Source organism: Heptranchias perlo, chromosome 3, assembly GCF_035084215.1.
Source record: "Heptranchias perlo isolate sHepPer1 chromosome 3, sHepPer1.hap1, whole genome shotgun sequence".
NCBI classification, from domain to species: domain Eukaryota; kingdom Metazoa; phylum Chordata; class Chondrichthyes; order Hexanchiformes; family Hexanchidae; genus Heptranchias; species Heptranchias perlo.
The window spans coordinates 106,320,927-106,348,021 of NC_090327.1; the positions used below are offsets into that span (position 1 = coordinate 106,320,927).

Genomic DNA, 27,095 nt, shown 5'->3' on the forward strand with positions numbered 1-27,095 from the left:
TGGCCTGATTCTGTGCTGTAGATTCTATGTAATTCTATGCTTCCCACCCATTATGGATGCTATAACATTTTCAATGGTGTGCTTAATTACAGACCAGAGCAAATAATTATATATTGAGAGGGGGGCAAAGCAGAAGACACAATGGTTCATTGAGGTTGTTAAGCTGGGGTTGTTCTCCTTAGAGCAGAGAAGGTTAAGAGATTTGATAGAGGTATTCAAAATCATGAGGGGTCTAGACAGAGTAAATAGAGAAACTGTTCCCATTTGCGGAAAGGTCAAGAACCAGAGGACACAGGTTTAAGGTGATTGGCAAAAGAACCAAAGGCGACATGAGGAGAAACTTTTTTATGCAGCGAGTGGTTATAATCTGGAATGCACGGCCTGAGGGGGTGGTGGAGGCAGATTCAATCGTGGCTTTCAAAAGGGAATCGGATAAGTACTTGAAGGGAAAAAAATTGCAGAGCTACGGGGAAAGGGCGGGGGAGTGGGACTAGCTGGATTGCTCTTGCAGAGAACTGGCACAGGCCCTCCTTCTGTGCTGTAACCATTCTATGATTCTATGAATGAGACTTCCTCTGAAGTAAAGCATCACTGAGCCCAAATTATGTCAATGGAAATAAAATATACCCAGTCGTCTCTCAGATGACCTGAATACTTTCAAACAAAGGCAACAATGTACAATATACCATAGGATCTTGTAGAGAATAGCAAACTGACATTAAAAACATGTTAAAAAAATATTTTGTGATCTTTGCAACAAAGCACTTTACTATATCAAAGCAAAATGAAAGGTCAAATATTTTGTGGGATCTTGCTCTGCGCAAATTGGCTGCCGTGTTTCCTACAATACACCAGTGACTACACTTCAAAAAGTTGTTCATTGGCTGTAAAGCGTTTTGGGACGTCCTAAGGTCGCGAAAGGCGCTATATAAATGCAAGTCTTTTCTTTATGTACATTTCTTCTTATAGGCTTATTTTCTTGTAACCATTGAAAATGTGATAATGACCAGATAATCTGTTTTTCAGTGATATTGGTTGAGGGATAAATATTGGCAAGGACACCGGGGAGAACTCCCCTGCTCTTCTTCGAATAGTGCCATGGGATCTTTTATGTCTGCCTGAGAGGACAGATGGGGCCTCAGTTTAATGTCTCATCTGAAAGACAGCACCTCCGACAGTAGAGCACTCCATCAGTACTGCACTGGAATATCAGCCTAGATTTTGTGCTCAAGTTTCTAGAGTGGGACTGTGAACCCACAACCTCAACTCAGAAGCAGAGAGTGCTACCCACTGAGCCATGGCTGATATCACATATGGCTATTATGGGATATATCTGCTCAACCACTGCCATGTTCCTTCCTTCCTATGTTCCTTTTTTTCTATATTGACATGTCCTGCCTATGCTATGCACAATAGATTTTGATCTTTCCTGACAAATCAGGTGTTACATTCAAACAAAGTGGAATCTAATTTCATTTGTATGCTACATTTCTCCAACACATGTCAGCACACTGATGTAACACATTCTATACCACCCTATAAACTTTAGAGATAGGAATGTCTCTCTGCCGGGGACTCACCTGCCTTTGTTGGGTAGTTCTGTCCTTCAGTAAGTACTTGAGATGTGCCATGAATTCTTGATGTTGGGACATCTGACTGTTCTTGTATAAAAGGAAAACAGTGGAACTGGTAACTATTCTACCCAAATGATGTGCTTAATTACAGGCCAGAGCAAATAAATATATATTGATAAGGGAGCAAAGCAGAAGATACAGTGGTTAGTTGAGTTAACAATCTGTTTTTATAATCTGATTAGACTGCCTGTCAAACGTTAACTACAAAAATGTCAATGTAATTCCATCTCTCACCACCGACCATACATTGAGTGAGACTTCCTCTGAAGCAAAACACTATTACGCCCAAACTACCTCAATGGAAATAAAATATACCCAGTTGCCTCTGAGATGGCCTGAATACTTTCAAACAAAGGCGACAATATAAAATATACCACAGGATCTTATAGAGAATAGCAAACTGACATTAAAAAAAGTTTAAAAACATATTTTGTGATCTTTACAATGAAGCACTTTACTATATTAAAGCAAAACGAAAGGTCAAATATTTTCTCAGTGAAAGCTATAGAAGCAGAGCGTGTTAAACTGTATGATTTTCCTGCTGATAGTGACTCTCCTTGTTCCGAGCAATGTGTGGCAATCTCTACTATTACCACAACCTGAGGTCACAAGGCAATGTTCAATCTAACCATATATAGTTCTTACTTTTCAGGCTTTTTCCAATACTGTTTATCTCATATAAAAACTCTTGATGGCAGTTTCCATAAGCAGACCGCCTACCTTACAACCTGACACTCACATCTTTTACTCTGTCACACTGAACTTAGTCCAGGTCTAACAGTTAACCCTGACCACAGTGAATTGTTGCTGGATAACACCTAGGATGTCCACTTGCCACATGAGAAGATGGAAACTATTCACACCATTGGGCTATTTTGTAACAAGCTAAACCAGGTAAGTTTACAAATAAACTAATTCACAAAAGCATAAACAGAGGCAAAATACTATACAGCACAATCAGTAACTTACAATACATACAACTGTGATGGCAGTTTAAAATAAACTGTGTTCTTCCAGCTTTTCTCAGCAAACTCTTGAAATGACACAATAACCGGCAATAAATATTCAAGTACTGCTTAGGCTTGCTGGCCACTCCTGACGCATGTAGCGCACAATGACAGCTTTTAGGAATATTTTCCCCTTTGAAGTCCAAGCATTTTCTTTAAAGATAATTTTATTATATTGAGCGCCAAAGCAACAATGCCATGTGGCAACAAGGCCAATCCTAAACCCTAATTTACAATGGAGATCTGTTTACTCGGCAAGCTTGAGAACAAATAGACATTTGGTTCCACAGACACTGAAATCAGAGAAAGGTTACAGCACGGAAGGAGGCCATTCGGCCCATCGAATCCGCACTGGCTCTGTGCAGGAGCAATCCAGCTAGTCCCACTCCCCCACCCTATCCCCGTAGCCCTGCAAATTTTTTCCTTTCTAGTACTTATCCAGTTCCCTTTTGAACGCCATGATTGAATCTGCCTCCACCACACCCTCAGGCAGTGCATTCCAGATCCTAACCACTCGCTGTGTAAAAAAGTTTTTCCTCATGTCACCTTTGGTTCTTTGCCAATCACCTTAAATCTATGTCCTCTGGTTCTTCATATTCTTCATAGTAATACTATTGACAAACCCAAAAGTACACATATCCACACAGATTAAAATATATAATGTTACAGTTTGATGCATTCATTTTCTCAGTCGGCTTAGATGAATATTCAACACAAAATATTTTTTAATGGATCTAAGTGTTGAAGGCTAATTGCATTACAGTTAGCCACCTGCCTTAGGACTCAAAAGACGAATGTTACCACAGAACAAAGGTCATTTCATAAAGACATTCCAGAAACACAGCTTGGGCCAATACCATTTTTAACATGGATTTACCATGACTCTTTAAAACTAGTCAAACCAAACACTACATTCCTATTTTTCATCACAGTAACATCATTCACTACATGGATCATTACTTTCCTGCTGGCCAACCAGATCACTGTGACCTACATAAAACTTATAATCAGAAAACATAACACACAGCCTCCATTAGAGCAAGGCTACATCTTGTCAGCTAACTTGGCATCACATTTTAAAATCAATTCATTTCAAATTTAGCCAAGAGTGGGTGCTGGATTATACAGTGAGGCTTTAACCAGCTGAAAATTTTACTGCACAATTTTCAGTTAGAAAAAAACAATCAATTGTTTTATAAAAACACTAAGATCAGTTAGAAGGAGTTCTCTCTATGTTGAGAATATAGTGCCTGTTATAACTCTGTTGGTATCTTACACTTCAGGTGTGCATTCTAGAGAATATACTTGCAACACAGAACAAATTCCCTGCAAGTTTTATCAGCAGAATCGCTCAATGGCACAATGGGTAAATGCATCATATGATGTATCACTGATATCGATCAGAAAGGTCATTATCCTTGTGACAGGTTAGCTAATCTCAGCCAAGGTTGGAGCTGGGACACTACAATTGTTCTCTATGTTCCCAAGCAAGGGAATCAGCAAGAGTTCCCACCTTTATCGCTACATAGTGATCCCTGCTATAAGTATGAGTCTGTGAACGTTGAGTGGGAACAGGACCAGGCTGTCAGAAAACCTCGAGATTACAACATCTTTAACTCATCAGATCTGTGCCTTTATTAGCTCTTTAAGTAGACCTATCTACCCTACTCCCATATCCCTGCCCTTCACCCAAACCCTTTTATATTCCTATCCAATTCCCTTTTAAATTATGTTATAGTTTCTCCCGCAATAGTCACTTGGCGCAAAAACTGCATGTGCTAATAACCCTCTGTGTAAAAAAAAATCTTCTAATGTCCCCCCACCCCAATGCCTTGGTGAAATACTTGAGGGCTGCCAGGATTAATTGGACACAATTTACTATTCTGAAGAAAGAAGGAAGAAAATGGAAAACAGAACTACTTTGGAAAGGCAAAAAGTTTGCAGTTCAACATTAAAGGTGAAAGAGGGGTGAAGAAAGGTGGAACGAGGCCTGGATCTGTTGGATCGCCTCTAAGTCTCCTTACACCACATTCCATCGCTGGCCTCTGCCAATGGCATTATATTAACATTCGCTGGATCAATCCATGTTGACTCTCCTTCAATCTTCCCTTCATCCTGTAGAGAATCACATGCCTTGCAGTTGCCACCTCCCCCTAGTTACAGCACTGAGACCAAGGGGCCGATATTAGGAGGGAGGCAGGTTGGCAGCTGGGGGTCGACTGGGCGCGTGGGTAACCCACCCAGTAAAATCGGTGAGTTCCCCATGCGATCGTAAGTAAATTGAAGCCACTTACCTTGGCTTCCGGGTTTTGCGCTGGAAAGCTGCGTAGCAAGCGGACTGCGCATCCGCATCATAGGCTGTCAGCTGGAGGAGCCCTATTTAAAGGGGCAGTCCTCCACTGACTGATGCTGCAGAAAGGAGCCAAGATTACAGCATGGAGCAGCCCAAGGTGAAGGCTGCACCCAGATTTAATGATGCCTCACTCCAGGTCCTACTGAATGGGGTGAGGAGGAGGGGGAGGACAGAGATCTTCTCCCCAGCGGACGGGAGGAAGTGGGCTGCCTCTGCCACCATGAAGGCCTGGCTCGAGGTGTCAGAGGTCACCAGCACCAACAACATATCACGCACAGTGCAGGAGGCGCTTCAATGATCTAAGTAGGTCAGCTGAAGTGAGAACATTTACTCGTTCTCCTACACTCCGTCTACCACATCACCGCCCCCACCCCACATCTCCTTCTGCACTGCCAACACTACTCTATCACATCACTCCTCACATCCACTCAAAGCCCATCCTCATCTTACCTGCACTTACTCACCTCGCCAGTACTCATCACACCATTACCACTCAACCCAATCCTCATACAATCTCATGGCTCTGTCTCATACTCACCCTCTCGTGCATCTCTTTCACGGTCAGCCTCACCCCACCTGCCACTACCTGTGCTGCAGCCAGAGAGCAGGCATCACGTATGTGTAGTAGGAAGCGTAAGGCAAACGTGTCGTGAGCATGAAGGGGATGCACAAGGGTGTTTGAGGGTTTGTCATGGTTTGTACTTATATTTGATTTCTGATCAACTCACATTACATATATTGTCACCACTACTGCCATGTCTTGGCCATTTGCCCTTTCATGAGGTTCTCCATGAACACCCTTGATGCCACCCATTGGGTCACCCTACAGTGGGTGTATGTGTAGTTGCACGACTACTTTGTGCAGGTGCCTGTTACGCAGCACTGTGTTGTGTAGCTCCACATGGCTGAGGTGGACGGCATGCCTGGCGAGGCTGGTGATGTTGCTCGTCCTCCAATGGAGTGATGAATGCAGCAATGGACCCCCCTCCCATCCATCCTGACGGTGTGAGTGTGAGGGGGTCCACAAAGTAGGTAAATTTGTTTGGACAGCCGAGTTTAGGGTTTGATTTAATAATTTGGAGTGTGGAGACAACGGTGTGGCAGGCAAAACTTTGTCTGAGGTGACAGAGTGCTGCAATGAATGAGGGTTTACCCCGTTAAATGGACCTTTGCAGCTGCCACTGGCTGCTGGCTGCAACACGTCTGTTTCCCCCAGCATGGAAAACACGCTCTGGGTAGTCCAAAATCCGAATCCTCCTAAAATCTCCAACTAATGAGGTCTGTAAATGACCTCAAGGACCCAGATAATGATCTTAAGTGGGATCCCGCCGGCTTTGATTGCTGGTGGGAGTCCTGCATGCGGGGGCTGCGCGCGCACCGATTCACGTCATCGGGGATCCCGGAAGTGGGCGGGTTGGAGCCCGGCTCCGGACCCATTCTAGGAATCCCCAATTTTAGAAGCCCACCCCCCCCCCCCCACGAATGGACCTGCTCGGCCATCCGAAAATTGACCCCCAAACCTCACCACATCAGCAGTTACAGGCACAATCCAGCATCTGTGTATTTTTTAAAAGCACAGTATCCTCATGAGGAATAAAGGGACATTTTAAAATAATTAATCCATGTAGATCTGTTAACGTACCACGATCATACAGGAAGTGCAATCTTTTGGGATCCGATATATTATCAGGATAGAATATTATTTTGAATAATATATCCTGATAATATATTCCCTAAGAGAAGCAGAAATTAACAAATGCAGTAAAAGTGCAAAGAAAAATTGCTTGTAACATTTTCTTAGGTTCAAGCCCATTTCCTTTTACTACCTGGAATATATCAAGTCTACACTGTTATATATGGTTTAGTTACGTGGGTAAGAACACACAAGCCTTTCATAGATAAGCTCAGGAGGAAATGGCTGCGATAACAGATAGCTTTGCTGATAAGTAACTCACTGGACAGCATTTCTATGTTAAAACTCGACAATGCTTACAAGCAAAATATTGAGATAATATGACAAACACATTCTAAATTTTAATCAATTGGAAATGATTATGCATTGACCCACATTCTATCCCTTCTCCTGATATGATGTACAACAAATCATTACATAGAATAAGTCTGCACCATGTGTGAAGTCACTAAAATCTGCTCTATATTTTTTCAAGAAGTATAAAGGTTAATTTAATTTTTGATTGAGAACTGACAGACATAAAGGTCTATTATATAATGTCTTGAATGGATATTAAAGTGGGCAATTTGCAAAGATGTTTGATCGTTTCTAGGACAGGGAAGCACAAAATCTGCTAAGGGTATTTAAAGGAACTGTTTACAAAGAAATAATTAATTATTACTGAAGCTACTAGCCACACTGACTGAGGAATATTCTAGCAGTGAATGTATTCTTGTAAATTTTCTATGCATTGATATGATGTTTGACTCTTATGAAATTCTGTAAACAGCGTTGGAATTTTTTTAAACTATGTAGCTGAGCGGAAAATTTACACTGAAATTTTAACTGATAGGTGCCATGGTGAGATGCGAGATCTTGTGGGGAAACTGGAGGGAAGTTGACCTGCGTCACTCACTCACACCTGCAAGAGATTGATAAGAGACCAGTATTGTAAAAGGTCTAGGAACTGCAGACCTGGTCATCCTCTCACTTGGGCGGGGGGGGCGCATAGGCCTGAAAAGAAGGGAAAAAAGATAACAACAAACTCAAGAAGCATGAAATGATGAAAGGCCTTTCAGTCCAACAAACATGTTCCTTCCACAGGCCCTGAACTATCAATCCTATCGTGGACTTGTACAACCTCCAGAGAGAAAGCTGCACAAAATTCCTCCCTGACCTCCAAAGGTAATAAAGCAAAAATTCAGATTATCCATCCATTCTCACGTCTCCACCATTCAATCCAGGCTGCATCAGCACAGGTACCTTCATGCTCCATGGAGTATGTGATTATCTTTGTCTGAACCTACCCTTCAACCTTCAATCCTATTCCATCTATCCACTTCTATGTGGGGGCAAAAAATCTTCTAACATCTCTCATCTCACTTGAGGCATTTTAAAAATATTCTTGTGTCCTCCGGTTCTGAATTCACAGTCCAAATTAAATGACACGCTTATATCTCTATGCCTCTCAGCATTTAAAAAATCTGGATCACGTCTCTCATCATTCTTCGTTTCTCTAATGAAAACAAGTTCAGTTCTACAGGGATCTTTTGTAAATTAGAGCCGGAAGCCATAACTAGGTTCCGGAATCATCCTTGCCACAGAGGAGACAGAGGAAGGGGAAAAAAATTACAAAATAGGGTTAAAAGAGTCAATTATATTAGCACATAACTATCTTACCTCCTTCCACACCAACATCAAAGACTTTGGTCCAGTTTTCATTATTTGTGAAAACATCACAGTAATATATTCCCACATCGTTTCTGGTCACATTCCGTATGGTCAGACTGATGTTTTCAAAGGACATGTCGTTAAATTTGAATCTTCTTTTGTAGTCATAGCCAATGAATAATGGTTGGGAATGTACGAAGTTAACTATCGTGTTTATTTCTTCTTCAGTCACTCGTTTCCATGTCACCTGTGCAACATTGTCCCCTTTCGGATGCCCGCAGAATAAGGTCACATTGTTCCCTGGTTCTAGTTGCACGTGAGTGTCTACTGCCCGACTTCTGGGAAACTTTGCTTTAAAAATATTAAAAGAAAAACAATTAACACAATATAATTTGGTGACAGTGTCATAGTGTTCAAATTCTGAGTGAGCTTGAAGTGAGCAACAGAGTTTTAGTTCATAGCCCCCAAACTGTGGTTGATATTTGTTTTACTGTATTTGAATATATTTTATAGTGAAGAACAGGGATCAAATGGAAGAGAATCCGAAAAGAACACAGATTCTGCAAGGTTACAATAATACCATGTATAGATCATTATATTAGTAATTGTTGCCTAAACAGACAGCAGTACAGATAGTTCCCTCAACAAATGTGTAGCAAGAAGCACTGTCTTTCAAACCTGCACGGATCGCTCCTTCAACTGAAAGAAGCAGCATTTGTGGCTTCTAATGACTGTTTGTAACTGTTGGAATGTCCTTTTTTCTTACTTTGAAAGTTCTGAATATTTCACTGTGAACATATGTTTTATTAAGTAGAAAACCTCATCACCTGCAATACCTGAAGGATGGATTTCAAGCCAGATTTGAATTCTTTTTTTATTATTGATAAACATCTTCGCCTGAAATCTCCTCAGGGATTTCCCAATCTCCTGCCGTGGGAGATCAGTGGGACCCCCGGTTAAAATCGGCTGTTTACGCCATTTCTCCCAAGTTCTCCCGATATTCCACCATAACTTTGGGGGGGGGGGGGGAGGAGGGGGAGAACCCCACTGAAATTCTACCCTCGTATTTTACACACCATCATGCTGCACCTTTGTCTTCAAAGATCATTCTTTACATCTCACAGACAGCTATGTACACTATATAAGAGCCATATTTGTGTGTCTATAGATGGTTTCACCTTCCCCTCGGGATGTTTGTTTACTTTATTTCACTGCTGGTGATTTGATCCCCGTCACATATTTCCAGTTGGTTTAATTCACATGTCTCACTATTTACTACAGCTATAATGTAAATTTATATAATGAAATTAGTCATCCTCCCGTGGCACTGGACATGGGAAGCCAAGATCAAGTGTAGTGTTCAGGTGAAGTGGGGTTAGAGGGTGGGCCATAACTGGACCAAGGCATAGAGACATAATTCAGTTCTCCATTTTAAAGTCATACATTCCTTATTTTTAGATAATATTTTGATTTGATATTATTATTTATGGCTAAATAGCAACAACAACAGCAATTTGGGGAGCAGAAAAGTAGAGTTGGTTGGAACATAAGAGTTTCTCTGTAGTATAGACTGAGGAGCTAGGAGATGCAAAACTGAGGAGCTACAGTGTCACCACTGTCATCACACTGTGACAAGTTTACATAGGCAATTTTTACTATAAATGTAGAGGTAGAAAGTGCTCATGGACAAAATAATTCTTTAAGCTATAGATAGATATAATAGATTAGTCATTACTTATCTCTTCAGTTGACTGTGATTACATTTCACATGGCTTTATTTCCCCCTGTGCACTATTTTAATACATCTGTTAACATGCTCATGTCAACTGTCTGCACTATTTTAGCCTGTTTAAAATAAACAGATTAACGCCTGTGTCACGGTAACACAGGCAGAAATTCATGCAAACGTGTTAATGGGCGGTGCTAAGAATTGGGCACAGATGGAATTGAACCTCTACTTTCAACATCAGTAAGATTTTACTTCTTTACAAAAGATCTACAAAATCATTTCAAGCAGCCAATGTACAGTAACATATCTTAATCATGTGAAACCATGGTGGTACAATGGAAGAGTGAACTGCAAATAACTAACGACAAACCACAGAGTCTTTAGCCGGAAAATGCTGCTGTCTTTGGTATTGAATGATAAATGGCTTATTGTGCGCTTAAAACTAGGAGAAGGGGAAAAAAATAAAATGGATGGAGAAAACACTTTGGAGTCTTTTGGGCTGAGCTTTACACTGCTGAAGGGAATCAATAACATGCCGGAGAGATAAACAGTCCAATTTTGTATTGATAGGGGCAATAGGATAATCATATGTATTGATCCCTGCAGAGTCCATCATAGCAATTAGTGACTGAAGAGTATATTACATTTTCCATTATTTTAAGCAGAATGAAACACTCGAAAATCAGCCTGATAAAACTGGTAGATTCATTATTGAGCAGTCAAACTCTATTTATAAATAAAACAATGGAACTGTTTTATTTATAAATAGAGTTTGACTGCTAAGCTGCTAAGAGTGTGTTGATACACCATGACTGAAATCAAGAACCAAATCTAACAGGCACACAGGAATTTGCCTACTCAGATATTTGATTGTGAAGGCCATCACAATTTCGTCCCTCATTCAACATTCACACTTACTCATTTCCTAATTTGGGTCAATGGATAGTGATCAGGGTTTTCTGGTTCATTTTTCATCTCCCTCGGCCAAGAGTTTAAAGGCTGATTGCCACACACCAATCATCATCTTGGCTGAGATCAGCTAGCTATGCACAGGCCAAGAATCAGACGAGGAATCTGATGGTCTGTATAACTCAGTACCACATCATAATATCAACGAATTATACAGGCTCCATCATCTGAGAGACATCCTCTTAGTTAAATTATAATATCCACTACGGTTGTGATTTCACAGGTGCGCTGTTCTCCAGTGCAGCACTGTAAATGGACTTAAAAGGGAGGCCTATGATAAAATTCAAGCAAACAATACTAAGGAAAATCATAAGGAATATAGCAAGTGCAATGGAGAGGTGAACAGGGAGATTAGAAAGGCTTAAAGGGAATATGAAAAAAAGGTGAGAAGATATTATAAAAGAAAATGGAATGCAATTTTTAAAAAGTAAAAGAATAGTTAAAGCAAGGGTAGTGGTGCTCAGGGATAAAGGAGGGTGTCTCGTTGGAGATGATGTTTCAGAGATTTTACAAATAGCAGGGGGAGTGAAAGTGTAGGTGTACAAGAGAGGATTATGGAACAACTATTAGGATAACTGTAGAAAAGGAACTGGTTCTTAAATAAATTAGCTAAGCTCAAGCTGGATAGTCACTGATGGCACACACCCCAGACTGTTGAAAGAAGTCAAAGAGTAGATCGCAGAGGCTCTAGCCACAATTTTTGAACCCTCCTTAAATATGCAATTTATGCCATGGCACTGAAGAGTAGCTCATGTAATGTTTCTGATCCAGAAGGGAGAGAAGGATGAACTACGTAACTGTAGACCAGTTAATCAAAAGTCAGTCGTGGGCAAACTGTTAGAATCCATAATTTGAGATAAAATGATTGAGCATTTAAAAATGCATGGGCTAATCTAGGATTTGTTAAAGGCAAGTCACGTTTGACAAATGTAATAGAGCTTTTTGAAGAAGTGACTGCTTGCATAGATAAAGAGAATACAGTAGATGTAGTGTATATCGATTTTCATAAGGTGTTTGATAAGGTGTCTCACAAGAATTTTGGTATAAGAAGAAATGTAGCAGCATTGATAGAAAGTTGGCTAATGGACAGGAAGCAAAGAGTTAGGGCAAATGGGTATTGTGTGGATTGAAGAAGGGTTAGAAGTGGTGTATTCCAGGGGTCAATATTTGTTCTTGGCTCATAGATGATTTGGATTCAAGAATAGGTAGCACAATTAAAATTTGCTGATGACATAGAAGTATGGGGTTTAACAAACACTGAGGAGGACTGTAAAAGACTTCAGGAAAATATAGACAGGTTAAAGGTGTGAACAGGTATGTAGATGATTCAATTTAATGTGGATAAGTGTTAGACAATACATTTTGGGAGAAAAAACAAGGAATGACAGTATACACTGATTGAAAAGACACTGAAAGGTGTGGCTATACAGAAATACCTAGGGGTTTAGATACATAGGGGTCAATCTTCGAATGGCCAAATGGGAGTGTTCGTGGCAGGGGGGCTCCTATCTGGGGATTCCCGGAGCAAGTCCGGAGCCCGGCTCCAACCCACCCACCTCCGGGTTCCCCAATGACGCGAATCGGTGCGCGCGCAGCCCCCGCATATAGGACTCCCACCGGCAATCAAAGCCGGCGGGATCCCACTTAAGATCATTATCTGGGTCCTTGAGGTCGTTTGCAGACCTCATTAGTTGGAGATTTTAGGAGGATTCGGATTTTGGACTACCCAGAGCGTGTTTCCCATGCTGGGGGAAATACTCCCTGTTTAAACAGATGTGTTGCAGCCAGTGGCAGCTGCAAAGGTCCATTTAACAGGTGCGGGGTAAACCCACATTCATTGCAGCACTCTGTCACCTCAGACAAAGTTTTGCCTGCCACACTGTTGTCTCCACACTCCAAATTATTAAATCAAACCCTAAACTCTGCTGTCCAAACACATTTACCTACTTTGTGGACCCCCTCACACTCACACCGTCAGGATGGGGGGGGGGGGGTGATCCATTGCTGCATTCATCACTCCATTGGAGGACGAGCAACATCACCAGCCTCGCCAGGCATGCCGTCCACCTCCGCCATGTGGAGCTACACAACACAGTGCTGCGTAACAGGCACCTGCACAAAGTAGTCGTGCAACTACACATACACCCACTGTAGGGTGACCCAATGGGTGGCATCAAGTGTGTTCACGGAGAACCTCATGAAAGGGCATTATTGCACAAGCCAGTCAAGAATGGCCAAGACGCGGCAGTAGTGGTGACAATGTAATATGTAATGTGAGTTGATCAGAAATCAAGTGTAAGTAAAAACCATGACAAACCCTCAAACACCCGTGTGCATCCCCTTCATGCTCACGACACGTTTGCCTTACGCTTCCTACTGCACATATGTGATGCACGCCCTGTGGCTGCAGCACAGGTAGTGGCAGGTTGGGTGAGGCTGACCGTGAAAGAGATGCATGAGAGGGTGAGTATGAGATAGAGCCATGAGATTGTATGAGGATTGGGTTGAGTTGTAGCGGTGGGATGAGTACTGGCGAGGTGAGTAAGTGCAGGTAAGATGAGGATGAGCTTTGAGTGGGTGTGAGGAGTGATGTGATAGAATAGTGTTGGCAGAGCAGAAGGAGATGTGGGGTGGGGGTGGTGATGTGGCAGACAGAGTGTAGGGGAATGAGTAAATATACTCACTTCGGCTGACCTACGTGGGTCCTGCACTGTATGCAGGTGCCTGATATGTTGGTGGTGCTGGTGACCTCCTCTGCCACCTTGAGCCAGGCCTTCATGGTGGCAGAGGCAGGCCACTTCCTCCTGTCCGCCGAGGAGAAGATCTCTGTCCTCCCCCTCTTCCTCACCCCATCCAGTAGGATCTGGCGTGAGGCATCATTAAATCTGGGTGAAGCCTTCCCCTTAGGCTGCTCCATGCTGTAATTTTGGCTCCTTTCTGCAGCATCAGTCAGTGGAGGACTGCCCCTTTAAATAGGGCTCCTCCAACTGACAGCCCATGATACGGGTGCAGTCCGCCCACTACGCAGCTTTCCAGCGCGAAACCCGGAAGCCAAGGTAAGTGGCTTCAATTTACTTACGATCCCGTGGGGAACCCACCGATTTTATTGGGCAGGTTACCCACGAGCCCAGTCGACCCCCTGCTGGCAACCGGCCTCCCTCCTAATATCTGGCCCATAATTTCCTGAAAGTGTGAATGCAGCTAGATAAGACTATGAAAATGGCCAACCGAATTTTCGATTTTGTAAATAGGAGCATAGACCACAAGAGTAAAGATGTGATGATAAATTTGTACAAAACATTGGTTAGGCCACAGTTTGAGTACTGTGTATAGTTTTGTGCTCCCCTTCATGGAAAGGGTATTAAAGGCACAAAGAATGTACAGCATAGATTCATCAGCGTGATACCAGGGATGGAAAACTATAGTTATGAGGAGAGACTTGAGAGACTGGAATCATTTCACTGTAGGTAAGAGGAGATTTAATAGAGGTTTTTAAAATTATGTAGTGTTTTGATAGAATGAATAGAGAAAGATTATGTCCTCTGTTGGGGAATTAGTAACGAGGGGTCATCAATTTTAAATTGTTACTAAGACGGGAAGAAGAGAGGTTAAGAAAAAATTCTTTAAACCGAGGGTTGTCAGAGCATGTAATGTTTTGCCAAAGGGAAAGGTTGAGGCAGTGACCATTGCAACTTTTGAGAGATAGTTGGATAAATATTTGAAGATATAGGGATATGGGGAGAAAGCTGGGCAGTGGGATTAGTTTTGGATTGTTCTAGCAAAGAATTGGCACCGACATAATGGACCAAATAGTCACCTCTATGCTGCAAACTTCTTTGGTTCTATAGTTTGAAGCATAGTCTCTTACCTGGGTTGATTATTGCAATTCTTTTCTGCAGCACCCCTTCAGGAAAAGTGTTGATGGAACAGTGATAAATGCCCACATCTGCAGCTGTTGCACGCAACATAATATTTCCATTGATGGATGATGAGAGAAATGTAATACTTTGGTTGTATGGAAAGGAAATATGCTCTCCATGTTTGGGGTTATACACAGCAATTTTGTCCCTCGCACCATCAACATGCTTCTCCCAGGACAACTGGATCATTTTGCTCGTCTGAGGATATGCACATCTCAGCACGACTACATCCTGGAGTTTAACTGTAGAGTCCACATGCTGGTATCCCTCACAAGTCGCATCTGAAATATCAAGATTTTAGAAGTTTATTGCAGGAAAGCTGCAAAGCAAAGTATTCATGATGCATGCGTCACAATGTCACCATTGAGTGTTCCCAGGTCAGGTATATTGTGGGTCAGGTGCAGAGTTTGGTGTTCTACTCCGTTCCAAGAGAGAACCTCATAGGAACATAGAAACATAGGAATTGCTAGATGAAAATAGACCAAGGTCCATCCAGTTCACCTTTTACTATCCTGGTAGCCACATGATACAATGATAATCATAGCAATCAATTTCTATCAATTAGTCTACAACAGACCCAGGCATGGCACAAGGAAAACTCCAGTGGTGGAGAGCTTTGGGAATCATAGGTCCAAAGTCACCTTTCTCCTCCCAAGCATGCTACACTTACCACATGCCATGTCTCAAATTACTCATACTGTATCCCAAAATGTTATTTTCTGGAAGAAATCTACCTAATTTGCATTTGAATGAATCAATACTAACTGCTTCCATCATCTCCCTCAGGAGTCTGTTCCCAGATTGACCAATCGCTCACTGAAATATTGTTTCTGCAGATTAGTTTTGAATTTAACTCCCTTCAAGCACAGGCTGGGTCATCTGGTGCTACTGTTCTAGACAAGGCGAAAGAGCTTGTCATGGTCTACATTATCCAGTCAAGTAATTTTCTGTAGGTAATCTTAGAATCTAAATTTTATAATTAATTTTCAAAAATACCCACAAAAAGTGAGGAGGGCACACTGTTAAACCTACTTTATTAACAAATACAATTGTTTTTTCCTTATTTCCTCATTCACAACAACTGTTGTTCAAAACTTATAATGAAATTATGGCAGTAAATACATGTCTGTAATTGTACCTTACATCAGAGGCTAGTGTTTCAGAATCAGAATGAAAGGGGGAACCAGGAACTTGGACATGGGTAACCAGGTGGTGGAGTGGGTTAGCACATTGTCCTTCTGCCAATATAATCTATGTTTGAGTTTAGCCACGACTGTTGGATGAAATTCTCCTCTGTGCTGGCTGTAAATGTCCTAATATGTAATTGTATGTAAAGTGGAATGAGGCTCAATTTGTTCCCTATGAGTGTGGGCAAGGAGCACAAAAATACAAGCAAAAAGAAAGAAGCATGAACATTGCTGTAATTTGCAGCTAAAATCAAAGAGGAAATGTGACTTTAAAGGAGGGTGAGAGATGTTTAAAACAGGCAGGAAGTTTCTTGGAAATAACAGAAAATATAACTGAGTGGCAAAAAGTTATTTTCTGTTCTTTATTTAAGTAATGTAATTACTGTAATTGGCAATAGTATATCATAGTATCATAGTAGATACAGCACAGGAGGAGGCCATTCGGCCCATCATGCATGTGCCGGCCCTTTGATACAGCTATCCAATTAGTCCCATTCCCCTGCTCTTTCCCCACAGCCCTGTAAATTATTTCCCTTCAAGTATTTGTCCAATTCCCTTTTGAAAGTTACTATCGAATCTGCTTCCACCACCCATTCAGGCCGTGCATTCCAGATCATAACAACTGATGGGCTGCACATTTTGAAAAGTTTGCTAAAATTTTCAAGCCAACATTAGGAAGGCCTTAAAAGGGCATCGTCTACATGTGAAAAAATGATTGGCAATCCTTTTATCGTTTGAGGAAGTGGATAAGATGGAAGTTATGTGTCAAACTTTCAAAAGGGAATTAGACAAATACTTGAAGGGAAAGAATTTACAGGGCTGTGGTGAAAGAGCAGGGGAATGGGACTAATTGGATAACTGTTTCAAAGGGCCGGCACACGCACGATGGGCCGAATGGCCTCCTCCTGTGCTGTATCTACTATGATACTATGATATACTATTGCCAATTACAGTAATTACATTACTTAAATAGAGAACAGAAAATAACTTTTTGCCACTCAGTCATATTTTCTGTTATTTCCAAGAAACTTCCTGCCTGTTTTAAACATCTCTCACCCTCCTTTAAAGTCACATTTCCTTTTTGCTGCAATTTGCAGATAAAATCAACGATCATGCTTCTTTCTTTTTGCTTGTATTTTTGTATCACAGGCAAATGACAGCGGATGAGATTCAACATATTTATAGAATCATACATTCCAGATGGAGGCCATTCAGCCCGTCGTGACATCATAACAACTCGCTGCATAAAAAAAAATTCTCTTCCTCTCCTTTTTTGCCAATTATCTTAAATCTGTGTCCTTTGGTTACTGATCCTCCTGCCAGCAGTTTCTCCCTATCTACTCTATCAAAACCCCTCAAAATTTTGAACAACTCTATCAGATCTCCCCTTAACCTTCTCTGCTCTAAGGAGCCATGATGTGGAGATGCCGTTGATGGACTGGGGTGGACAAATGTAAGGAATATTACAACACCAGGTTATAGTCCAACAGTTTTATTTGAAAATCACAAGCTTTCGGAGGCTTTCTCCTTCGTCAGGTGATCACAGCTTCTCTGTCTCTCCACATAACTGAACTCTCTCGTCCCTGGAACAATTCTGATAAATCTCCTCTGCACCCATTCCAAGGCCTTGACATCCTTCCTAAAGTGTGGTTTCCAGAATTGGGCACAATACTCTAGCTGAGGCCTAGCCAGTGATTTATAAAGATTTATCACAACTATCTTGCTTTTATACTCTATGGGTCTATTTAGAAACCAAATGATCCCATGTACTTTTTAACAGCCATATCAACTTGTTCTGCCACCTTCAAAGGTTTATGTTTGTGGACCCCCATTTCTCTCTATTCCTGCACCTCCTTTAAAATTGTACCATTTAGTTTATATTGCCCCTCCTCATTTTTCCTTATGTCACTTTGTTGTGTCTAAGTAAATAATAAAAGGTTTGCCAAACACTTTCCTGCAGATATTGCACCTTTAAAGTGAAATTTGTTTAGTTGATTATAGGTATCTACATTGGTCAGAAAATGAATGTGAAAAGAATAGGAGGCAAAATACTACTTAAAGATCAAAAACATGACCAGACTGTTCTAGATTCATTTATTTCTATTAATTGGTGCAGAGAAAATGAAAGTTATGTAATTTCATTTTTTAAAAAAAAGAAATGCATGTTCAGCTAGAGTCAGTGGGAATCTAAGGCAGTGTGGGGCACTTACTCATCATTTAACTACTTAAGTCCCTTAAAAAAATTGATTTCCACTTGAAACATGCAATTATTTATTAACAACATGATCCTGATGAGCCTGTTTTGAATATATTTTAGCAATGTTAGATGGCACATCAACAAGTTAATCTCAGACCAGACAGTACATGCTGCAAACTGACCAAAGCTGAAACTTACAACAGTTTACAAACGGAATTAGATTTTAATTCAAATTAATATTGTGGTTTAACGGGGAACTATAGACTGATCCTTGCAATATTAGTGAACTAAATTCTGTGTGAACTCATGAACTAAACCCTGCCTCAACTGAATTATTAGTACACGGAACTAATCACGTGCATTTTGAAAATTGTGAAGAGAATACAACACAGGGTTAAAGAGGAACAATGACATTACTTAACAGAGTTGATTAAATATCCCAACATGCTGCAAAGTTCACTTAAACCTGTTTTTTAAATAAACACAGACGCACGGGGATCTTTCTGGAGGTGTTTCCTACTCCATTCATTCGCAGTGTCATTTTACTTTAGGTAACATTTCTATATTATGTGTCACAGAGAAGCAACTAAAAATATTCTAGTTTTGCCCCAGCCTCTACATTTCACTGTTAACTCACTCTTGCAGCCTCCCACCAACAGTGGAAGAGAAGCTCAGTTAGAACATAAGAAAGCAGAGAACAAGAAAATTAATTTGAGCCCATTAAATTCAATCCCCTCCACCGACCAAATATAATTCACTCTATTAGGGAGTCTTCGCCTAATTCTTGGAGTGTAAAAACATCCCTTGCAGGAGTCTGAAAAGGAATATGCTGCATTTTATCAGTAATTTCAATCTTCGTTTCATTTGGAAACAGATGACTTTTCTCCCTTTTCCAGGTGTCTCCTCTTAGCAGAGGTCTTGGGAAAGAACCTCTCCTCTGTTGACAAAACTGGAGGAGTACATTTCCATTAGAATGCAGCATCAAGCATGAAGTTGGTCTCTCTCCTTAAGAAAAACCATGTTTCTTTGTCTCTGGTGAGTTCCGGTCAAATACACCAGATGTGGAAGTCTAATATCAGGTGTGGTCTGGGAAGGGAACGTGTAAGGATCAGTTGAAGATGCTGGCACGCCATGGCCTGCTTGTCTATACCATTGAAATGGGGATTAAATGGTTAAATCTGTGGCTGAAACTGGGATAACTTTTTTATCCACATTCTCCCATTTACTTAGGACTGCCAGTTCCAGTGTCCTTGGATAGGTAGTTGGGAATGTTATTAATTTCTCCTGTACTCTAGTAGGAGGTGCATACTTGTCCTTTGACAACCTAGATCAAGCTGCTCTGATAGATTACACCTGCGCAGCAGATTAGATATTCTCTTCATGTTGACCTGGAGAAATCCCTGAAGATGCACTCTGTATTTTTGATGTCTCTCTCCGACTGGCCTTTCAGCTGTTGAATGCTTCACCCTTTGGTGCCCTTTATTTACCCTGAGCATGTGGAAGGGAGTGGCTGCTTTCTGTTTCCTTGTGATGATTGTATTTTCGTTTTCTTGTAAGTCTTGCACTAATATGTGCATTATGGCTTCATCGGTGGATAGAATTTATGCCCAAGTTTATTTGGGGGATGGGGGTTGTGGGAATCATTTTAATGTGATTGGTGGCAGTCCTAATCCCTAGATTGGCTTTCCATTCCTATATTGTAAATGTTATGGACACAGGTATTAATATATCATATCACTGCGATTTTGTTATTAAGGCAAATTTGTATGTTTGTTGGTCTGTCCTTGGTGAGCTGTGGATTTATCAATATCACTACTGATATCCACTTGTAATTTCTTGTATCTGAGCGGCTGTGATCATGCTTTCTGCAAACTATCTGTGTGCATACGTGTAACATATGTCTTGCACTCAAGGAGCACTTCCAGGAAGTAACACTTAATTACTACCTCCTGTCACAGTACCTCTGTCATGCCTGGCTGTCATGTTTAAACTACATCCATTGGGCCTGGAATTCTGTGGCACCTCAAAGCCAATTTTTGCAGCAAGCACAAAGCAAATTCTGCGGCAAGAGAATGTAGTTTCTGTGCCACACTGCCAAGCTATCTACGCTTTTATTTATATCTTAAGAAATGCGTGGCGGCAGCCATTTTTCAATTTTACAAAAAGTTTAGAGAACAGCACTTGAAATATAAACTTCTAGTCCCTGATGAGGAGAAAGGGCACAGCAGCAGAGCAGAACCAGAAGCAGAAGCTGCAGCTGCCAAAAAGCAGCAGAGCAGGAAACAGAGATCCAAAGCAGCCAGATAGCCCCACAGCCACCCTGCTACAATCCAACACCCAGTGCACCAGAGCTATCTACCAGCAGGCAGACCGCCAGCCACCCCACCAGCCAGTCAGCCACAACCAGAATGCCAAATACCAGCAGAAGGGAAGGGCTCAAGTTCGCCAGATTATGGGAGCAGCAGCAATGGGGATCATCATCGGGAGAGAGAGCAGAATCTGAAATCAGAGAAGTGCAAGATGAACTGTCAGCTTTTTCAGGAAACCTCTTGATTAATGCAGAATTCTCACTGAGAGCCTGAGACTTCCCATTAGCTAAAGAGGTTTCCAGTAAAATCTTGTGTCTCTCTCATTCCTGATCCTCACACCTCTTCTGCTCTTGCCAGCTGTCCTGCTTCCAACTGCATGGCTGGGAACAAATTCTGGTAGAGGCATGGTCCAGTGGGAACAAAGAAGAGGCCAGAGCACTTTTGCACCCTTGGAAGCAGCATCCACTGGGACTGCAAAAAACTGAAGAGGAGGCCAGAGGAATGGTGAGCTAGCAAGAGTGGGAGCAGGCCATGACAGCAGTTGGAGGCCTGGGCCAGTGGAAGCAGCAAAGAAGAGGCCAAAGCACTATTGAGATAGCAGGAATCACGGTAATAGATAACAGGAGCAGACATTGAAGGTAGTTGGAGGGCTGGGGCAGCAACAGCAGTAGATGGATGGTGCCTGGAGGCCTCAGGATTGGGCAGAAAGGAGACCAGCACCAGCTATATTATTAAAACAAAAAACTACAATTTGAAATATTATGAAGCAGTTTGGCCACCAGTGGTGAGAGGCCCACTAATGCACAATAAAGACTCAAGACATTTTCAATGATATCTGGTGTTACATGGAACATTGTTACATGAACAGGTCAGTGATCAGATGAACATTGGAAATTCTATTAGAGTACTAGAGGAAATATAACATGTAAACAGTAACATCTAAGGACATTTTAACATGAGGGCAGGTAGAAATTGGTACACACAGCAATTTAGCAGTGGGACGGCCTGCGCCCAATCTGCGTAGGCATTGGTCCTACTGCTAAATTCTCTCAGGGGCCCTTCTCTTAGGTGTCCCAGGCGGAAGCCTAAAACAGACGCCTTAAATATGTAAATTAGGGGCCTAACGCCTGTTGAAGGACCCCATCGAGAAATTCGTTAGCGTTGAGCAGGATTCTTCAGTGGCCCCCGTGGCCGCCAACAACAGGTTAGTTAAAGCAAAAAATTCTGGAGATCTATACATCTCCCTCTTCCAACTCAAACACCATAGCAGAGATCCATAAAAGGTGGACAGGATGACACAGTGACCCAACCCAGCTCCTTCCTAACAAAAGGTAGCTTGGGTAGTTCCTTAAATGCACATGTCCAATTGCCCCCATCCCCCAATCCTCAATTGCATTGAAAACTTTGGAAATTCTTGAAAAGCGTCCTCTTCCTCCTCTACCTGTTTGTAATTTATTTTATTTTTGCTATCACCTTTAGTGTTACGGACACAAGGCTGGCAGCCTACCAGCTTCTAGGCTTTGCCAATGCGGCCTTCATCTGCCCAGCAGACTGCGCTTGTAGCTAGCCTGGGGTGACTTATCCATTGACTTCCTTTCTTCCTTGGTGGGATAGTACCTGACTTTCGATTGGTGTCTTCTGCTGGTGAGCTGTGATTGGAAATTTGCCGTGTACAGTGGTACTATGGAAATGGCCTCAGTGTGTTGTGCCACTGTGCCGTCATTCAAAAATATTGGAAAGAGTGCAGTCAGAAAGAAGAAAGGACTTGCATTTATATAGCGCCTTTCAAGACCTCAGGATGTCGCAAAGCGTTTTACAGCCAATGAAGTACTCCTGAAAAGTGTAGTCACAGTGGTAAGGTAGGAAACGTGGTAGCCAATTTGCGCACAGCTAGGTATTTCTAGCTTTCTAGCGAGAGTTCCCTGGCTAATGTCCCACTGAAAAATGATATGCACTTCAACAGTTCACATCACATTGTAACATACAATAAGTGCATTCAAAATATAGAATTATAGACAAAAGGAGCAATTGCATTTGAATATCACCTGAATAAAGTAATGGAATGAATCCCACACATTTCTGTTTCCTCGTGCTACCTTCCACTGTTTTTATTGTTATTTCAACTGACATTCTTTTCGTTTTTTCCCAATTGCTGTTCCAGGTGAAGCTCCCTACAAACTGACCTTACTTGATACACAATGGACATTCAGCCTTTTCTTGACTGTGTCTTTGCTGCTAGCACAGGGCTAAGGGCATAAGTGGAGCCTAGTTATTGACAAATTTTTACTGCCACAATTGTCTTTGTTGGAAATGTTATTTGTGGGTCAGCACAAATTCCACAAGCATTTCCCAGGCTGGTGACAATGTTTTTGCCACATTTCCTTAATTTTCCTTGAAATTCTGTTGCATCTACTCCTTTATCTGCTATTGTCAGAGTTTTTAAAGAAAAAAATACTGCAATTGCTTGAAAACTTTTTGATCTTGATTAGTCAAAGGAGAGTCAACCTGCAAGGACTATGAAGGATTGACAGTGACTTCATAAGAAACTGATGCCTATAATGAATGTTATAATTAATTGATGCGATATTATAAAATGCATATCTAACATGACGGATAATGACTGTTTATAAGGAAATAATACCTACAGCTGAAAGCAGTTTACACAATTTTTTTTTGCAAGTCATACAAGCTTCAATAAATATAAATGATGCCTTTAAGGATTAACTAGATAAGTACATGAGGGAGAAAGGAATAGAAGGATATGCTGATAGGGTGAGATGAAGTAAGGTGGCAGGAGGCTCATGTGGAGCATTAACACCGGCATAGACCTGTTGGGCCGAATGGCCTGTTCTGTGCTGTAAAATTCTATATAATTCCATGAAAGCTTTGAAATTATGATGTACGAATATTAAGGTAGATATATTCAACACGGGTGAAATTCCTTTAACCACTATTTTAATGGAAGTGTTAACCCATTTATTTTAATACCTCCATTAAAATAGAAAGATTTGCATTTACTTGGAAGGACTTGGATTATATACAAAGGAATTTTCTATGAGTGTGTTGAATGTTCGTACACCAAGCTCATACATCAAGACCAAAGTATTCACACACTGTATTGTAAGGTTAGTTATCCTGATTCTTAAGAGCCAGCAGCAGGGAAACTGGAACATTAAAGTAGTTCCTAACAAGAAAATTCGTCAACTCTGTAAGGGGTAGTGAAACCTACCAAAAAAACCGATAGAAACCCCAACAACTCATAGCACTGTATAGAAACAGGAAATAAATATTTCCTTAATTCATTAATCACAAGACAAGCAGAAAAAAAAATCATGTCCCAGCTTTCAGAGTGACCTGTTGATTTATAAAACAATTCTGAGCACAGCTGCTTGTTTTATGCTTTACTTTTTTTTATTTATCTGTATCTTGAGGTTTAGGCTCACTCCTTAAAGGGGCACTGTCTTTACGGAAAAATGCTTGACAAAACTTTTTTTGATAGGAGAGGGAGAACAGGAAGAATTGTGCATCCTTTTCATCATCGTGATACCACATGTAAGTGATGTATGTGGTGATGCATTTTCGTGCATTATACATATTTTGCCTTGCAAACAAACATCAAATTGTTTACCAAACACCTTTTCATGAAGGTGGTGTGCATTTAGGATATTTTCATATTTTCTCCCTTCTGCATTCTGTTATTGTGTCTCCAGCATATAACACTTAGACGCACACTAGGGTCGTAACTGGGCTCTGCCAAAGATGCATCAAACATAGAACACTCACATTTTGAGCGAGCATCAGCTTTTTTTTAAAATGACCATTCATGTGATTTGTTCAGCCTCTTTACACTTGCCGATTTTGGGATTTCAAATCATCCCACAAAACCCTGTGCAATACATCACCTCTGCGCATGTACTAACATCATTTTATTATTGCACGCTGTATTGATCTTAACAATGTATAAAGAATATTCAATTTCTAACTTGAATTCATAACTTGCATCATCTGCATTTTGGATTTCTGAATATGAGTCAGAAGGCCAAAAGAAAATTAAATTTTCTGGGCTCTTTCCATCTCCAAACCAGAGAAGAAAACAACTCCCAAGAAAGGTGTGAAGAAAACCTTGAATAAAGAGTCTGCAAAGAGCAGTAAGAAGTGGAGAAGGAATTCAATCCAGAGAAATGTGAGGTAATGCATTTGGGGAGGGCAAAGAACGCAAGGGAGTACACAATAAATGGGAGGATACTGAGAGGTGTAGAGGAACAAAGGGACCTTGGAGTGCATGTCCACAGATCCCTGAAAATGGGACAGGTAGATAAGGTGATTAAGAAGGTATATGGGATACTTTCCTTTATTAGCCGAGGCATAGAATATAAGAGCAGGGAGGTTATGCTACAACTGTATAAAACACTAGTTAGGTCACAGTTTGAGTACTGCGTACAGTTCTGGTCACCACATAACAGGAAAGATATGATTGCACTAGAGAAGGTACAGAGGAGATTTACGAGGATGTTGCCAGGACTGAAGAATTTTAGCTATGACGAAAGATTGGATAGGCTGGGGTTGTTTTCTTTAGAACAGAGGAGGCTGAAGGGAGATTTAATTGAGGTGTACAAAATTATGAGGGGCCTAGATAGAGTGGATAGGAAGGACCTATTTCCCTTAGCAGAGAGGTCAATAACCAGGAGGCATAGATTTAAAGTAATTGGTAGAAGGATTAGAGGGGAGCTGAGGAAAATTTTTTTCACCAAGGGTGGGGGTCTGGAACTCACTGCCTGAAAGGGTGGTAGAGGCAGAAACCCTCAACTCATTTAAAAAGTGCTTGAATAGGCACAACCTACAAGGCTACGGACCAAGAGCATATGTTCTTATGTTCTTATGTTCTTATTAGGCTGGACTGCTCTTTTTTGGCCAGCACAGACACGATGGGCTGAATGGCCTCCTTCTGTGCCGTAAAGTTCTATGATTTTATGATCAGCTCCCGGGAGATCCAGACCACTGTGCACCTGCTGATGCCCGGGGAGGTGGCCAAGCACGGCATGTCGGAAGGAATATAGGCAGTGACCAAGTACGCCAGCGCAAGTAAATCTCCACAATGTACTGAAAAACAGACAGCACTGATGTCTTTGTAAAGTTTGGATCCTGTTAATTGTTTATTTTTTTTAAATATGAAAATATTTGAAATGTTTTTCTTTCCTTTGGTAGCACACCCTTTGTGCTTGTTTGTTTGACAAAGAAATGGCCATCCAGAGACAAATAGGGTCTCAAAAATGGAAATGAGGCTATTGTATATGATGTTGACAAAATGCAACAGAAGTAAAAACAGCGCAGTGAAGGAGAGGGAAAAAAAAGTACGTAATTTTTGCATTTAGTCCAATGGATAAAGCCGGAGCCACAGTTTTAACGTCTGTTGCTGTATAGAAAGAAGAACTTGCAGTTATAAAGCACCCTTCATGACCTCAGGAACATCCCAAAGCGCTTTGCAGCCATTTAAGTACTTTTTTGAAACATAGCCACTGCTGTAATGTAGGGACATCCAGAGAACTACAGTAATTTACACTAGATTTGTGCCTGAATTCCAGTGTGTCACCATCATGTAACAAAACAAAAGCTTTATATAAAAACAAGTAGTCCCAATACACATAGTCCACAATGGCAGTCCTTGTCAGTGGAAAACAAAAGGATAATCTTTTGCCTTTGATTTCTAAAATCAATAATAATAATTTCTAAAATCAGTAATAACGGTGATATACCCCTTTGATGTTCAGAATAACTAAAATGATGGCATTAATATTGAAATTTATATAAAAATACAGTAGAAATGATAAACAGCTGAAATAATCTTGAACCCAACGCTTCATAAACATACTCGTATTACCGCATACTTAAAACAATTCTACTTAGGCTGCATTAACAAAAAACATATATAAGAATACATTGAAATTTATTAAATCATAATGGAGAGATTCAGTACTAAAATTAAAAGCGAAAGTTTGATTTTAAAGCTGAAATTGTGAATTAGTATAACAGTAATCTGAGGGTCAGGCACTGCATATGGACTCACAAAGTCATCCTCTCACATACCAGTATTGAGGTTGTGTAAACCAGAAAAAAAACCCATGTGGGAAGCCAATAACTTAGAAGAAATGCACACATTGTTTCCCTTGTGGAAAAAAAATGAGTCATTGTGAGTAGTAGCAAGGGGGTGTAAAAGTGGAACATCCAGTGCATGAGAAGCACTTTTTTGTGTCATAGACTTTGCTCCGCTGATTATCAGTCTGATCATGAATACATGATTTTATCCCTACAAAAATGAGTACAACTGACAGGAAAATAAGTCAAATTGAAAGATAGATAATGAGCCCGTAATTTAAACTGAGCTGTAAAATCTCGCAGCATGTGTGGCTCCCTCAATTTTTAATACTAGGTAAGGTTAATTTTAAAAAA

At 41.0% G+C, this 27,095-nt stretch overlaps 1 protein-coding gene across 1 annotated transcript in view; it reads right to left on the bottom strand.

Annotated features, from left to right (window-relative positions):
• Nucleotides 1–27,095, bottom strand: part of rttn (rotatin) — a 316,401-nt gene that overhangs the window by 16,669 nt on the left and 272,637 nt on the right. The window contains exons 49-51 of the mRNA XM_067981445.1: nt 14,904–15,236; nt 8,347–8,688; nt 1,581–1,661 (exon numbers count right to left, since the gene is read on the bottom strand). Of these exons, the coding sequence (XP_067837546.1) occupies nt 1,581–1,661; nt 8,347–8,688; nt 14,904–15,236 (756 nt within the window). The remainder of the gene's footprint in view (nt 1–1,580; nt 1,662–8,346; nt 8,689–14,903; nt 15,237–27,095) is intronic.